Source organism: Sprattus sprattus, assembly GCF_963457725.1.
Source record: "Sprattus sprattus genome assembly, chromosome: 15".
Taxonomy (NCBI): Eukaryota; Metazoa; Chordata; class Actinopteri; order Clupeiformes; family Clupeidae; genus Sprattus; species Sprattus sprattus.
This window is the reverse complement of record NC_137913.1, coordinates 17,590,295-17,604,612: the sequence shown is the minus strand read 5'-3', so window position 1 is coordinate 17,604,612 and position 14,318 is coordinate 17,590,295. Positions and strand designations below refer to the sequence as shown.

The 14,318-nt window shown below is 42.8% G+C and overlaps 2 protein-coding genes across 2 annotated transcripts in view; both read right to left on the bottom strand.

The window, feature by feature from the left end:
- elmod3 (ELMO/CED-12 domain containing 3) overlaps positions 1 to 3,947 on the bottom strand; it is a 10,658-nt gene extending 6,711 nt beyond the window's left edge. Inside the window, exons 1-5 of the mRNA XM_080852495.1 lie at positions 3,291 to 3,947; positions 1,692 to 1,763; positions 883 to 960; positions 579 to 654; positions 213 to 275 (exon numbers count right to left, since the gene is read on the bottom strand). Of these exons, the coding sequence (XP_080708621.1) occupies positions 213 to 275; positions 579 to 654; positions 883 to 960; positions 1,692 to 1,763; positions 3,291 to 3,326 (325 nt within the window). The 5' untranslated portion in view covers positions 3,327 to 3,947. The remainder of the gene's footprint in view (positions 1 to 212; positions 276 to 578; positions 655 to 882; positions 961 to 1,691; positions 1,764 to 3,290) is intronic.
- Positions 3,948 to 9,495: 5,548 nt separating this feature from the next.
- Positions 9,496 to 12,556, bottom strand: star (steroidogenic acute regulatory protein; the record flags this gene model as incomplete). The annotated part of the gene is made up of 7 exons (XM_080852185.1): positions 9,496 to 9,615; positions 9,898 to 9,991; positions 10,193 to 10,377; positions 10,712 to 10,870; positions 11,516 to 11,643; positions 11,870 to 11,977; positions 12,493 to 12,556. 7 exons carry the CDS (start codon positions 12,554 to 12,556, stop codon positions 9,496 to 9,498), a joined length of 858 nt encoding a protein of 285 aa, XP_080708311.1.
- Between the last annotated feature and the right edge of the window lie 1,762 nt (positions 12,557 to 14,318).

Sequence of the window (14,318 nt, the reverse complement as noted above, 5' to 3'; positions counted from 1 at the left end):
ATTTTATTTTAGCAATCTAAACAATGTTAAATCTTTTAAAATGGGGTGTCTGACTAAGTCAGAGCCCGATGCCAGGCTCCTTCAGGCTGACCCAATCAAAGTCTCTGGATTGGACGAGTGAGTTTGGTATCTAAGGAGGTAGGCTAGTGTGGCTGAGGTAAGGCAGTGCGTTAGAGATGTGGTTCCCATGGCGACAAGGAGGATGAGCTCACCTGGCTGGATGCTCTCAAGGGCATCCCATTCCTCTCTGGCCCTCTCTACCTCCGAGTTCACCTCTGCAATCACACGCCATGGAGAAGAGGGTGAGAAGACAGACAGACACACACACACACACACACACATTTCAACAGTAAACAAATACAAAACGCACCAGCATTAACACAAAGCAAAAACACACAGCTAGAAACACACACTTGAGGAACTGAGGGGAGAAATATCACAACCGTGTAAGGAGCCAGTTCACACAACAGAAACAAGGTGAGATTAAAACACACACAGACTCAGAGTGAGTGAAGTCACACACACACACACACACACACACACACACACACTCAAAAGGGACACACGGCTGTTCTCACCTTCTGTGTTCAGCTTCAGCTGATCACCTCCTGCTGCCAGGGACTGCAACAGGCCATTCTGCTTCAGCGCAGAAATCTACAACACCAATTCAGAGGACAGTCAAGACTGCACACGAGTCTGTAGGTGTGTGTGTGTGTGTGTGTGTGTGTGTGTGTGTGTGTGTCTGTGTGTGTCTGTGTGTCTGTGTGGCTATGGTGAAAAAATACCATCTGCATCAATTAAGAACACAGCCTCTATTGTTGTGGTCATTTTTATCTCAGCCTTTTCAGCATGTGTATGTGAACGTCCGTCCAAGGAACTCACTGGCACTGGTTTGTGAAGGGAGTGTCCATTGGTGTGCTCCTTAATGATGGCATGGCCTGGAGCCACTCCATTCACCTCCTGCAAGTCCAAAGAAGTCGGTTCCAAGTCAAATTTCAAGATCGTTAGGTCACAGAGCATGGTAAGAGCAACACAAAGATCATGCTTCAAGTTCAGGGGAGCATGCCGAGCGATAAAGTAAACTCCTCCACTGTGCTGTAAGCCATGCTGGCGTCTACTACACTCCCTGACTCAGGAAATGCTAATACACAAAAGACCGCCTTGACCTTTGCTACAGGGTGTGTTCTCTCGACCTAAATGCAGGCCAGTGAACTTTAACAACAATATTTCAACTGCTTGATGCAGACAAGCTGAAACATTGCATTTGGGCTCCTACTACATAAAGCAATCTCTTGGTCTAAATGTCTTAAGGAGTGGAAAAGTGTCCCCATTTCATTAACACTTAAGATAGCAGGGAACATCCCTTGGGAGCAGAGTCGAGGTGAGGTGAGCCACTGCACGCAGCAGTCATCTCTGCAGGTAGAGCTTACTAAAGCTTCAGCGCACCCAACCTTCTTCTCACCTCACCCCAGTCCGTGCAGAGCAGTGCCCAACGGGTCACACAACGGGTCAAGGGAGGGCACTAAATCCTCTGCAGTAGATACACATATGTGACGGGCCAGAAGGTTTTGATTGTACAGAGTGAGCATGGGACATACGCATGGTTACTTGGGAAGTGAAATTGTGCTGTAAAGAGGTGTGTAAGTGGGGTGAGTGACGGCTTCTTGTGTTGAGACAAATAGGATACTCACGGGTTTGTGATTGGAGTGTCCATTGGTCAGATCCACTGTCTGCTTACATTCTTGAGGCAACCCATTCAAACCCTGATAAAGGAAAACAATGCCACATCAGAAATTGCCCATGAAAGCAAAGGAAGTGGATGAGAAAAGTAAGAGCGCAGACTTCAGGGTTTAAGGAAACTCTCTCAAAGACAAACAAATGCAGCCTGTTTCAAATCAGTAACTTTCATTGTACTGACAGTATGCTACCCTGAAATTCAGAACTGGCTTACTTACACCAAACCCGTGAACTCCAACAGACCAATGCAAGTCATCTGTACTGGCAAGGGACTTAATTAAGTGCTCCAGCAACAGATCAACAAACCCACAAATTCCCTAACTCCCATCCATAGCCACAGGTCTGCAAGCACTCTGCTGCACTCACAAGGGCTTGCTCTACACGCTACGCAGGTGTGCAACAACAATGCACACTGTCATCGTAATTGGCCGAAGCGATCAAACTGTGATGGAGTGCCAAAAACATAGCATTCACATTTAAAACGAGCCATTTAAAAGTTTACGTGTGTGGGGGAAAAAAATGACCTAATGTCCTGTAGAGAGATATGTCACTGTCAATATAAGACAGTACTCTTAAAACGATGTCTGTTTGTGTGGTCGTGCGAGAGAGGTCAAACATTTTTCAGACCTCTGTCTGGGGAGGTCTAGAGGTGGTCGGGGACATGCTTTGTGATGCATCTCCTACGACAGAGACACACCTGTTGCAAGACAAGGAGGAGCCAATTTGCCTAAATACATTACTGAGTCGTTTCTGGCTCCCATATGACAAGTGGACAACTTGTCCAAACCTTTAAATCAACATTTTAAAGGAGTTTAATTTAATTTCCAAAAAGTTGTCAGGACATTGAAAAAAAAAAAAATGGCATTTACGCTTTATTATCAAATTATCTGTCCCAAAATAATGTATCAGTTTTCAAATAATGTATCAGTTTTCAAATAATGTATCACTTTAAAGGACCATAGGAAATTAACCCAGAACAAAGGACGTGCTTTGCAAGCTTTAATTACGGAGAAGACTGCCATGCGCTCTCAGTATTTAATCATGAATCAACAAGTTCAGTGTGCTTCCTTGCCAATTGTATACAAAGATAAGAATGAAATGCATACAAACTGGTGTTCTGACTGGAAAAGTATTCCCTGCTGAGAAAGCCATTTAGGCAATTCGGGATTGTTCTGATAAATACTATTGAGCTGATTCTCTGCCATCATTTTGGCTGACTAAATTGTGACCCTTGTATGCACTGCACTAGCCTTAGTCCTTGCCTCACAAACTGACCCTTAAAAGATGTCTTCCCAGCAGAGAAAGCTCAGAGGAGCTGAGCACAGGCATATGTATCCCCAAGCACCTCAATTTTGCAAGGAAGGGAAATTGGCTCACAACCACTGCACTCCCTCCACACAAACACAATTCTGTCTGCCATCATAGTGCAATTCAACTGCACTAAAGCTTTGAGTATGCACCCTTCCGTGTCCACATAGTGCAGTCCAACTGGTATGCAGTGAGGCTGTTCCAGTATGAATCCCACCTGGCTGCACTGACAGCTCAGCTCTTACCTCAGTGTGTGCAACCAGGATGATCTCCCCTTCCATGGCATGGGTGTTGAAGCTTGGCGGCCGCTGCTGCTGCTGCTACGGGGTGAGGTGTGCCCCTCCTACAGTCTGCCCAGTTCTGGTGGTGCGACACTCAGCCCTGCTGTTCTCCAGATGGCCATGGTGCTCGAGCAGTCACAGAGCGGGAGTGCACAGTCTCTCCTCTCTCTCTCTCTCTCTTTTCTTGTACCCTTTATGCTCAGTCAAGACGGCTCTCGCTCAAGAGCACCAAATCAAATGGTGGAAGTCACAGGTAACAAAGTCAGACTGAAAGAAAGAATGGGGGACGACGAGTTGCTCTGCTAAAAGCCCTCGTGGTACCGCCTCAGGTGGGTTTCCAAGAGGTTAAGGATCGAGCTGCCTGTTTTCCTATGTTGTTTGAGACGTCGCGAGAGAAAGCGTGCAGAGTAGTCTGTTGCTGCTGCTGAAATCTAAAACCTCTCCAGCTTGGGCTGAAGAATGCTGTTTAAACCTCCTCTCCTTCTCCTCGTCCTCCGTGCCAGGCGTAGTTGAGCTGGCGTCCGCTGGGACGCTCCATCAGCAGAGCCCGACTGTGAGCGCGCTGCAGGGGGCATGGACCTGGGTCGCCTCCTGCCTCCCAAACCCCATGACTCTCTGGCACTCCTGGAAACCCCACCAACCTCTGCAAAGCAATGACACTCCTCAGAAGGACCCCGAGGGACAGAGAAGTGTGTATTCACTTTGACAACCTTTTCCCACGCAATCTGAGTTTACATCAAAAGTGCAGAGGTTCTTTACAGTCTAAGGTCTTGTGCCCTTGCCAAGTCGTCTGTATGTGCATGAGGGTGCGTGTCACCTGCTAATAGCTGCAACCAGTGGAGGGTTCTATGGAACTTCCGCCTAACGGATGGACGCTCTGAAAAGAGGCGAGAGGGAAGTTGTTATTAACATGCAACAAAGACATCAACCTTTTGTTGGTCCAGCCCACTTCGGTGCAAGATATATATTAAAGCAAAGCCGCTAAGCAGATGCAACGAGTTTCCAGCTTGATGGACTCATTTAAGAAACATTCGAAATATGACCTATTTTATCGGCATAAAGACACAAACACAGAGTACGTTTGAAAAAACATAACATGTTTGAATTTTTTTTAGCGTTAGACAATAGTTACATTACAGATATAAGCACAAAGCACGTCAAATGAAAATATGAATACTTATGTCACTGAGTCCTGGTAATTGCTCTGACAAATTCACAGGCGCAATATAAAACGCATATCGATGACGTCATCTATAAATCCTGCATTTCTTGCCATCTGAAGAATGCAACTTCAACACCGGCTAAACCTGTCCAAACCTACGTATTTCCCTATTGAATGCACAACAAACCTGATGTTACAGCCTAGTTCGAACAGAGTCATCTCAATAGTTAGCCAAAGGACATTCTATTTGTCATATTGATGAGCATGGGAGGGGTTATCAATGACATCATCGCCTCCTGTCATCTTCACATGCAAGCTAGCTAGACAAATACCACGCAATAAAATCTGATACAGGGGGAAATGAAGATAGCGACAAAATACGTAGACTACTGTCGCACTGGACTTAAAATGCAAACAGAATAAAAATCCAGTCATGCCACTTTAAAAACCTAACAGCGGTGTAAATCATTTCTAGCAAGTATGTCTCTAACAACAACCATTAGTAACATTTTTACCACAAAAACTACAGTGTGCCGAATGTTACCGTTCCATTTACCAATCATGTCAACATCTTTCCAATGATTATACTGGATGACTAAGTATTGTCACGGTGCACAAGTTATATCTCGTTATATCTCGGATGATAAAATAAAGCACATAAAAGTTTGCAAAATGTAATGTTACATGCATCCTGTTAAATGCCCGATATTATGAAGCAAACAGTAAAATGAATGGCCTCTGCTGTTAATTCTAACGCCTTTCTTAGTAAGTGCCCAATTTAAATCATAATGCAATGATAATTCCAATTCAAACTCCTTAGTTATCTAGCAAACGTTAGTTCTCGCTCATGATTTAGCCAACCGTAGCTACCTAATCTGTCATAATATCCAGGACACAAAGTTAACCAAGCAGAAATATTTCAAAAGCCATACACTCACAAAAATAATATATAGTTTAAAAGACACATTGTCATTTAAGTTCTCGGGAAAGACAGAACGACAACACACGTTTAACGTTATAACTCACTGTACCTTAGGAAGGCTAGCTACGAACTGATAAACACGTTAGATGTAAAATGACTGGAAGGTAACGCTAGCTATTGGTCAGCTTGCTAACAGATAACGATAACATTAGCTAAATCTTTTTGTGCAGTCCTAACTAGGTTGCTCTTGGTTTTTGTCAAGAAACGATTTTTGATGCAAATCTCCGCCACAGCAACACTTGCAAAAACAGCCTCCACAGGTTCCTTATCAAGTTGCATGCCTACAACTGATGTTGTAATAAAATATTGCTTTTTATTTTTACCTCAGTTTGTCTCCCTCCAATCTCGGCTTCCCTTCCCCCTTCCACTGTTACAGTAATCTGGAGGGTAATGGGAATTGTAGTTTTAAGTGTCGACTTCCGGTGTAGTCTTTTTTAGTGACGACAATATGACCATAGAGGGCGTAAGAGCCCTGACTGTAGATGATAGCAAAAGATTTTAATGTTTTAGTCAGGTACAACAGGGTGAATTAGTAATCTAATAAAATATCAGAACTCTCTGAGAACACTCAGAATGAGGGCAAGTATTTCTGTACAGTTTATTAGACCAGTCAAACATATTACCATATCTCATTACTAACATTGTGTGTGTGTGTGCTGAACATCTGCAGCCAAAACCAATGGCAATCATGCAGTTATGATCATCCTGACGAATTTCCACTAATGATCATGTAGACCTCTTGGTTGATTACTAATGCCTCAGCAATGTTTTTCTTCCGTAGGAAAATAATATACAGATAAAGCATCTTTCAGTGGAAGCAGACCATTTCTACATGCACTAAACGGTCCAAGGCGAAACCACTGGTTCAGTTGACCTTAAACCCACTGTACACTAACCAGGCCTCACAGATGCCCAAAACCTCTGAAAGTGGACATGCTGCTGTGTAATCTACTGATATCACCACACAAACCCTTTTTGTGGTCACATGGGAGGTTGAGGCAAAGTTGCCAACTTTCAAGAATGGCTTGGCGTCGGAATCAGTGAAATTGGCCACAGATTGACCAAAACCGTTTTATTTTTGGGCGTGAAATGCATTGAAATCAATGGAATGGAAAAAAATGTCATGCTGTCGTGAGACAGGACATGCGTCTCACGCCAAAAACGTGAGCGTTTGCAACCATGGGCGGAGGTATTAGCCCATAACCTGATGCGGCCACTTCAAGATGAGGAAGAAGAAAAAGAAGAAGCATTTAAATCCCCATTAACATTGTTATTGCCTGGTGGCTCTCTTGGCAGGGTTTACATTTTCCATTGAATAATGAAGCAACTTGCTGAATAAAGCATTGTCATTAAAGGAGGAAGAATAGCCTACATGTTTGTTCTTGTCGCTCCGTTTCATTAATGTACTTTTTTATAGAGCCACAATCAGGAAGTGGTGACCACAATCGTCAGTGATAGTTCCTCTGACATTTGGGCTTGTTTTCAGAATAATAATATCTGAACCACTCACAGGTCATTATTTGACCTTTGAAATCAGGAGAAGTTGTGCAGACGAAATGAGAGGGAGCAACACATATTTTAAGGCAGAACATTCCTTAAGAACACTTCTAGAGAAAAAGAAAGAGGACTGTCCAGAAAACACATGATAGTATCCTTTAGACCACCAGCTTAGCCATCAGATATCAGGGTTGGATAAAACTAAACACAATATCTCATGAGCCTTTGCTGAGGTGAGAGATGTTATGCCTTATGCTGCCAACACCCCAGCATTCGTTATTTAAGCTCCCAACCTGTCCAATCCAATCCAATCATTTTGGATCATCACTGCTCAGCTACACCCTAGTCAAGCTTAAACCAGTTTAGATAGTTTAAGACCATAATGCATAGTGAATGTGGATTTGGCATAGCCAGGGCAGTATGTTCATCAGTTCATCATCATGTATCATAACAGATTTTAATTCATTAAAAGTCGTTGAAATGTTTGGAATAGCAGTGGGCTTGTTAGCATGTTTGCTCTCTGAGGTTAAGTAGATATTCATTTAAAGTTTGAATTTTAGTATTTGTGGTGTTCTGTAACTTGCAATTGAATTATTGGGAAAAACCAAGTTCCTTCTCTAAATCATTGATCATTGGGGAGTGTTTGCATGTACTTGTTTTTAATTTAAATTTTCATCCATGTGATGTTTCTTTTTTTGACATTTGTGATGCTGTGGAACAATAGTCAATAAGGGGATATGTGCAGCACTTGCAGATGACCCAGTGTTGACATCAAATCAGTGCTGCTTTTCCTAGCCCTGCCGAAATTGCCTTAATTTCAGCCCCCAATGTTTCTCTGTGGAGATATGCTCATACATGGGATCATCTCCTGCCCGTATTAATCGCAGGTACCCTTGAGAATGGTTGATAGTGGTTCAAGAGGACAGCGGCCCCTAAAACATCTGTTTTAGGCCGAACCACAAGGGATCTTCAACATGTGTCACTTTTCTCTGCTCCTCAGAAGTTCAGACACATAGCAAAACTAAATACATCACTCATTAAATAAAAGCCAGCACTTCATCAAGAAGATGATGTAAGCAATGTCCAGATGTACTGCTCAAAGTAACTGGTTTTTCTAGAGCAAAGTGAAAGGAATTACCTTTTTGATTCAGCAATAATTACATGCACACTTAAACAGGGAACAGTAGTGGACTCTCTGGCAACTAATCTGTTGTATGAATTAACAATGTTCCCAGATGCAGCATTTGTTTTTGATTTTCTTTCATTTCTGATTTCATTCAAGCCGACTGCCGAGAGTGTAGAAACAGCCCAGGCAGGTTGTATTTCAAAGGCCTGAAAAGAGCATGCCTCTCCGATCTCTCCTTGGAATCCCACTAAAATATACATCATAGGAAAATGTTACAAGCATGAAAATGAGGAGGACAGACTTCCTCTGGTGCGGGTTTCAGGGCTTACCTCATATCCTGGAATGTGTGAGGCAGGCCTGAATCGTGCTTTCAAAAGACTGTGAAGTTTCCCGCACACATGCGAATCGCCAAACACCTGCTTGCTTTGGCAAACGCCCTCTGCACACTAATGTCCACCAGGCAGGAAGGAGACTTTCATGAATTAATCGGCTCTGTATGATTTACTCTTACTCTATAGAGTAATATGCACGCTATGGACACACACACACACACACACACACACACACACACACACACACACACACACACACACACACACACACACACACACACACACACACACAGACACATGCATAGGAACACACTCACAAAAGGGGATATACAGACAATGTGCACATGCGAACAAGCATATCTTTGCAAACTTACAAGTCAACATCCTTAAATAGAATCGATAGAATAACAGCAACCTTTTCATTTTAGCCACGATGTGTTAATTTTGTCTGACCAGTGTTTGAGATTGCTATGATATTGAGCAAATTGTAAGCATGGTGGGACCATAAACATGTATTAAATAATACACACTTTCAATGGCATTTAGATCATATTTGTTTATTCACTTGGCAGACATCCTTACCCAGGGTGATGCAATGACATAAACGTAATAAATATTAAAGGTTTAAAAAGTGCTTTTTCTTTATACAAACAAGGTGACAGGGTGATGGGAAATGCATAGTTGGTGGGCTAGAAATGTTCAGATGGGGGGAGAATGTACTAGATACGTATATGTCAGAAAAATGTGCAGGAGGTATAGAAAACAGAGGTGGGTTCAGCAAGAGGAGTTGGCGTCCAAGACCTCCAGGATGGTAAAAGGAACTTGTGCTGCCAGATAGTCTGGTACATCTTCAGTCTGGATTACAAATTCTAGTCTGAAATGGAGCATCTGATCTCACTAAACTCTTTTAAAGTGATGAGGGATGGGCTACATTTTCCTCTTGTTGTGTGTAGTATTTACAAAAGTGGGTGTGAAGAAGAACATGGCTGGGAAGGTTCTTAAGGGGGAGTCTGCCAGCGGCTCCCGTGTTCAGAAGCCAAACGTCAACGTGCAGCCATGAGCTGGAGGGGTCAGCAGGCCAAGGCAGCCTCCAGCCCACCGCTGGGTCCCATCCTTGTTCGTAGGTGGTTGGCGAAATCCAGCTGGGTTTGAGACAGCACCCTGTTGATGATAGACTTTGGTATCCATCCCTGGGAAGACACAGAGAGGGTGGATCAGACCATGTACAGAATAAAGAACGCTTCTAAAGGACAAACTGCAAATCTTGGCATGGCCAAATAATCTATTTGATAGCATTTTATTCCATGCGCTTATTATGTTTTTTCAAATTTCCAATATTTGGAGATGGAGGCATTCAGTTGACCTGAGTAGTGAAAAAGATACTGTAGAGTGTCACAGTATTATGGTAAGGGCAATTAGTGTCACTTTTACAGATGGACATACTGTACACACTGACCTCAGAAGCTCCTCACCTTAAGGTCTATGCTCAATAACCAGGTAAACTTGGTTTTCTCTGGATCCTCTGCATTTGGACGCAACACAATGCAGGTCGGTCCATTCTCTGCCCTGGAGGGGGGAGGGGATCACAGAAGGACAATTGTGATGCCAATAGTCGATCAGGTTCTCACTTTAATAGCTAGTTGACAATAAGGAGTGATCAGTAAGACTAGACTCAACTATATTGTAATTGTGCAAAGTGCAATAGAATAAAATTCAGTAAGCTGAAGAAATTTAGTGTAACATTGATCATTTACACAGCCGCTGTACCTCACAACGCCCTTCTGCTCTGGCATTCCCGGATACTGGGTGGACATTCCGGCCAGGAAACATGTGGAGCCTCGCCGCTTGGCACAGCGCACACTTACAAAGTCCCGCGGCCCGACCACATTACCGGGAGTCTCACCGGAAACCTCGTGAGTCACCATGGTGTCCTGGCCGATCTTTTGCAGGATCTAAGACACAGTGAAAGAGAGAAAGAATGAAAGATCTACCCCAAAAGCTCTCACATTGAAGGACTACTTTAAAACACACACATCAGCCAAGATGACCACAAGCAAGTTAGTCAATCAATGAAAAAGGAGTTTTTGAACCATGCAGTTAGGAGAGGAAGTATAACAATGTAGCAGGTGACCGTCTCTAAACAGTACTTCCACGTATCCAGCAATTTAACACAATACAATACAGTCTCACAATACATAAAATGCATATGCACTTTAATGACACCAGCTACTATGGGAGGCTATGGGAAGCTTCCGGCTCACAGGATGAGGTGTTCAGCTCTCTCACCTTGACCTGTTTGACATTTGGGTTCCAGTCCCCCATCTGCTCCATATTTCCTACTAGTTCATTATAGAGATCATCAGGGTGCTGATCCAGCACCACTTCCAATTTAAACACCTTACCAATGTCTGGCAGCACCTTGCTCAGGACCCTATCACCACTGGCCTGGAAGAATCACACACACACACACCACACAGAATTACGGCATTCATTTGGGTACCTTATTAGAGATTACATCAGACAAATCAAAATAAACCAATATGAGTCCTCTTTTGGTGACGGCCTTATAGTAATGCAAATTCACTAATTCATTTTGTTACTCTATTATAGGTGTAAGGTCTGGTAAAGTTAGAAGCACTGAGGTATGAATGTTTGTGCATATTGGTTGTATAATACATAAGGGGTCACCAGTCACACATTTAATTAGCTGTCCATGTGATCCCCTTGCATTCACCTGGTTTTGAAAGATCTTGAAGGGATCAGAATTGCTACTCAATTCATACCAGTTAAATCCTATGTTAGATTAGATTTAGTTTAAGAAGTCTTTACTGAGCGGTGTTCAGTTTTTGTCCAGTCCAGTTTCTTTGATAACTAATTTTTTTCTCACTGAACTATCACTTCAGTTGTAGATCAAACAACTTGGCTTAGCAAAATTGTTCTTTGGAGAATTTCCCCTTCACGAAATGCTTGCTTTTAAGCTTTTGTAAACAGTCACAGGCAGTGTAAGTATATGTCTGGACTACTTACTGGATTTGGCACACCATACTTTTAAATACAGTGCACATATAGTTAGAGAGTCTGCATACTTACTGTCACAATTTCTGTCTGCCAGCCATTTTGTTCACTGAGGATGCAGATCGACTTCTGCAAGGCCTCCTGTCCCTGCTTTACATAGGCCTGGTCCACCTCGCTACATGGCTCTTCCTCAATTCTGTTGCCTGTATTTGGCACACACACACACACAATAATTATACACCAGGAAATACAGTGCATAGACATATTAACCAACCGCATAGGTTTAATCAAACAATAAACAAATGACAGGTGTGCAAGAACCAAGTATATAGCAGATGGTGCCAGAAAGAGACAGAGAGGGGGAGTTTACAAAAGACAATGAGTAACTAATAAAGTGTAGTGACACATAAACTGTACGTGGGCTCTTACTGCGCAGTGAGCTCCTGCGTCGCACGTTGCTGACCCAGCTGCTTGGCCCTGGACATGACAGACGGCTAAACTCATGGTTGATCGCCACCATTGCGTTCTTCCTCAAACCTGCGAGTAATCACACAAATCAGATTCATACACACACACATACATACACACACAGACCACACCAATACACAATTGCATTTTTTGTGACTGCTCATGCCAATGTCAACATTATTCTGCTCATACCTTATACTCAATCACCTATATATTTCCTTTCAATATTATGAAAACAGAATTTAACAACCACCTGGATCATTCACGAAACTTCTTCAAAAAAGCAACATTAACAGTAGTTCAATTAGGCAACTGTTCTAATTGATTCTGGGAAGCTCCAGGACATGGATCTCTTAAATAACTGGAAATATATTTTTTTAATGTACTAACAGAAATGTACAGAATGGTTTCAATGTACGCAATTTGGACAAAAAAAACAACACTGAATTAGTAAAACTCTGTTACATGACCTAAATACATAAGTTAGTGTCTCATATCAGACTGGTATTCATTTTGTTCTTTTGAGACAACCTTAAGCTTCTCAGTCGGCAACAAAAGTATTAAGGTCCAGTACATCAACTCACCTGTATTATTTCGCATGTGACGATAGGAAATACCAGCACAGAGTTTGAAAGTTGCAGGAAACATGGTTCATTGACTAAGAAATCAAATGAGTTCAACTGGCGACCATGCAGAGTGGAGGTTTGCTTGAATTCTGACGGGTTTTCCAGCTGGTGAATGTTATATAGGCCGACCGCAAGGCCATGCTGCTCGGAGATAAAAAAAAAAAAGAAACAAACATTCATCAGTCAAGCACCTCCCACGACCCTGCAGGCCAAGGATGCCCTACGTACAGGGCAACCCTGTCTCTGTCGCTCGTAAACACTGTCCAGATAACATCCAGTCCAGTGCCCCAAAACTCGGCCACGCAGTGCCAGTACACGTGTCCTTCCCCGTCTCCATCCGCTTCCCTCCCACTCCTTCTCTCACTCTACCCCTCATGTTTCCACAGGGCCACATGTTGCACATCAAGCTGTGGGGCGGTGCCATTCAGATTGAATGAGAAGGTGGGGTGGTTTTTGGCTGGGGTTACGGGTGGGTGGGCAACTTCCTGAGCATCATATCCTACGTCAGCAACAGCAGTGTTGTGCTGTAATCATCTGTCATATCTATGATGATTGTCCGGATGTTTCCATCCCTGTCCTGCTCATGGTGAACTGCACGTCTTAGCTCTCTCTCTCAATTATCTCCACCCTCATGGGCTAATGCTAATGATCTCTTACTGTATCTATATGTTCAATCAGGTGTGCAAAGCGAATAAGAATACTCAGTGTTGTAGGTACTGCAGGAATGTGATTCCACTTTAGGAAACCCTGAAGGCACTGGTGTCCCTCTATTTTATGTCACTGCTATTGATCAAATGCCATGAGCATTAAGATACATACTTGTGTTTCTACTGAACAAAACAGATGACGAGGTGACCGGTTAGCAAGAGAACACTGTCAAGTGATGCGACAGCCTATCCTGCTTCTTTGTCACCTCACCTTGGTGTGGTTTGTGGTTATGCAAGCCGTTTTCACAACCTTGTTTCACAATCTCAGGGTAATATTGGTTTAATGACTGAGAATGAGATTAGCTTGTAGGGTCAACATTCTCAAGAGCACACAAATATTATCTTGCCAAGTGGGCCAGGAAGGGGTTTGCGGGTCTGCCCACAGTTTGTGACAGCTGTGAGAGTGCGTGCATGCCAGACCAACATCGCCTTCACCTGCCACCTCCCTGTGCCATTCCATAGTTTCCAAGGATGTTTGGCCTCATTATTACTCTATAAAGCGGAGATGTCACCTCTATACCTCCCATTGCACAAAGATTTATTGTCATATTGACTACAATATATAGTAAAACCTGTCATATTGTTTTTACTTAAAGATTTCAGACACTCTAGGCACTTAGACTTCAGGTGACAGCTGATGATATACTGTGTGCTGAATGGTATACAAGCTAAAATATGTTTGGCTTAATGCGGAAAAGTGATATCACTGATTAAGTGCCTGGAAATACATGCCAATATAAGCTATAATTGTTATTCTGGACATTTCATAGTGTATTCATAGCACTGAAAATATTATCATCTCTTTTTGGGCTTGATAGGACGATAGGCCTTGTGAAAGCAGGCACTTATCTTGCTATGTCTTAACAGATCTTATAAGGTTATAAATAAAGAGGGCAGTTTAGAGAACTTCGAACTAAACAGAATTTATATGAGAAACCATTTGAAATGAATGTAGTTGGTGCAGTTAACGTAACAAAATTCACACTCACAAACACTTCATGCTGCACAAATACTTTGCAGCAACACAAAAAACACACACAGACCAAATAAATGAGCCACACATGTGCATCCTCAGGC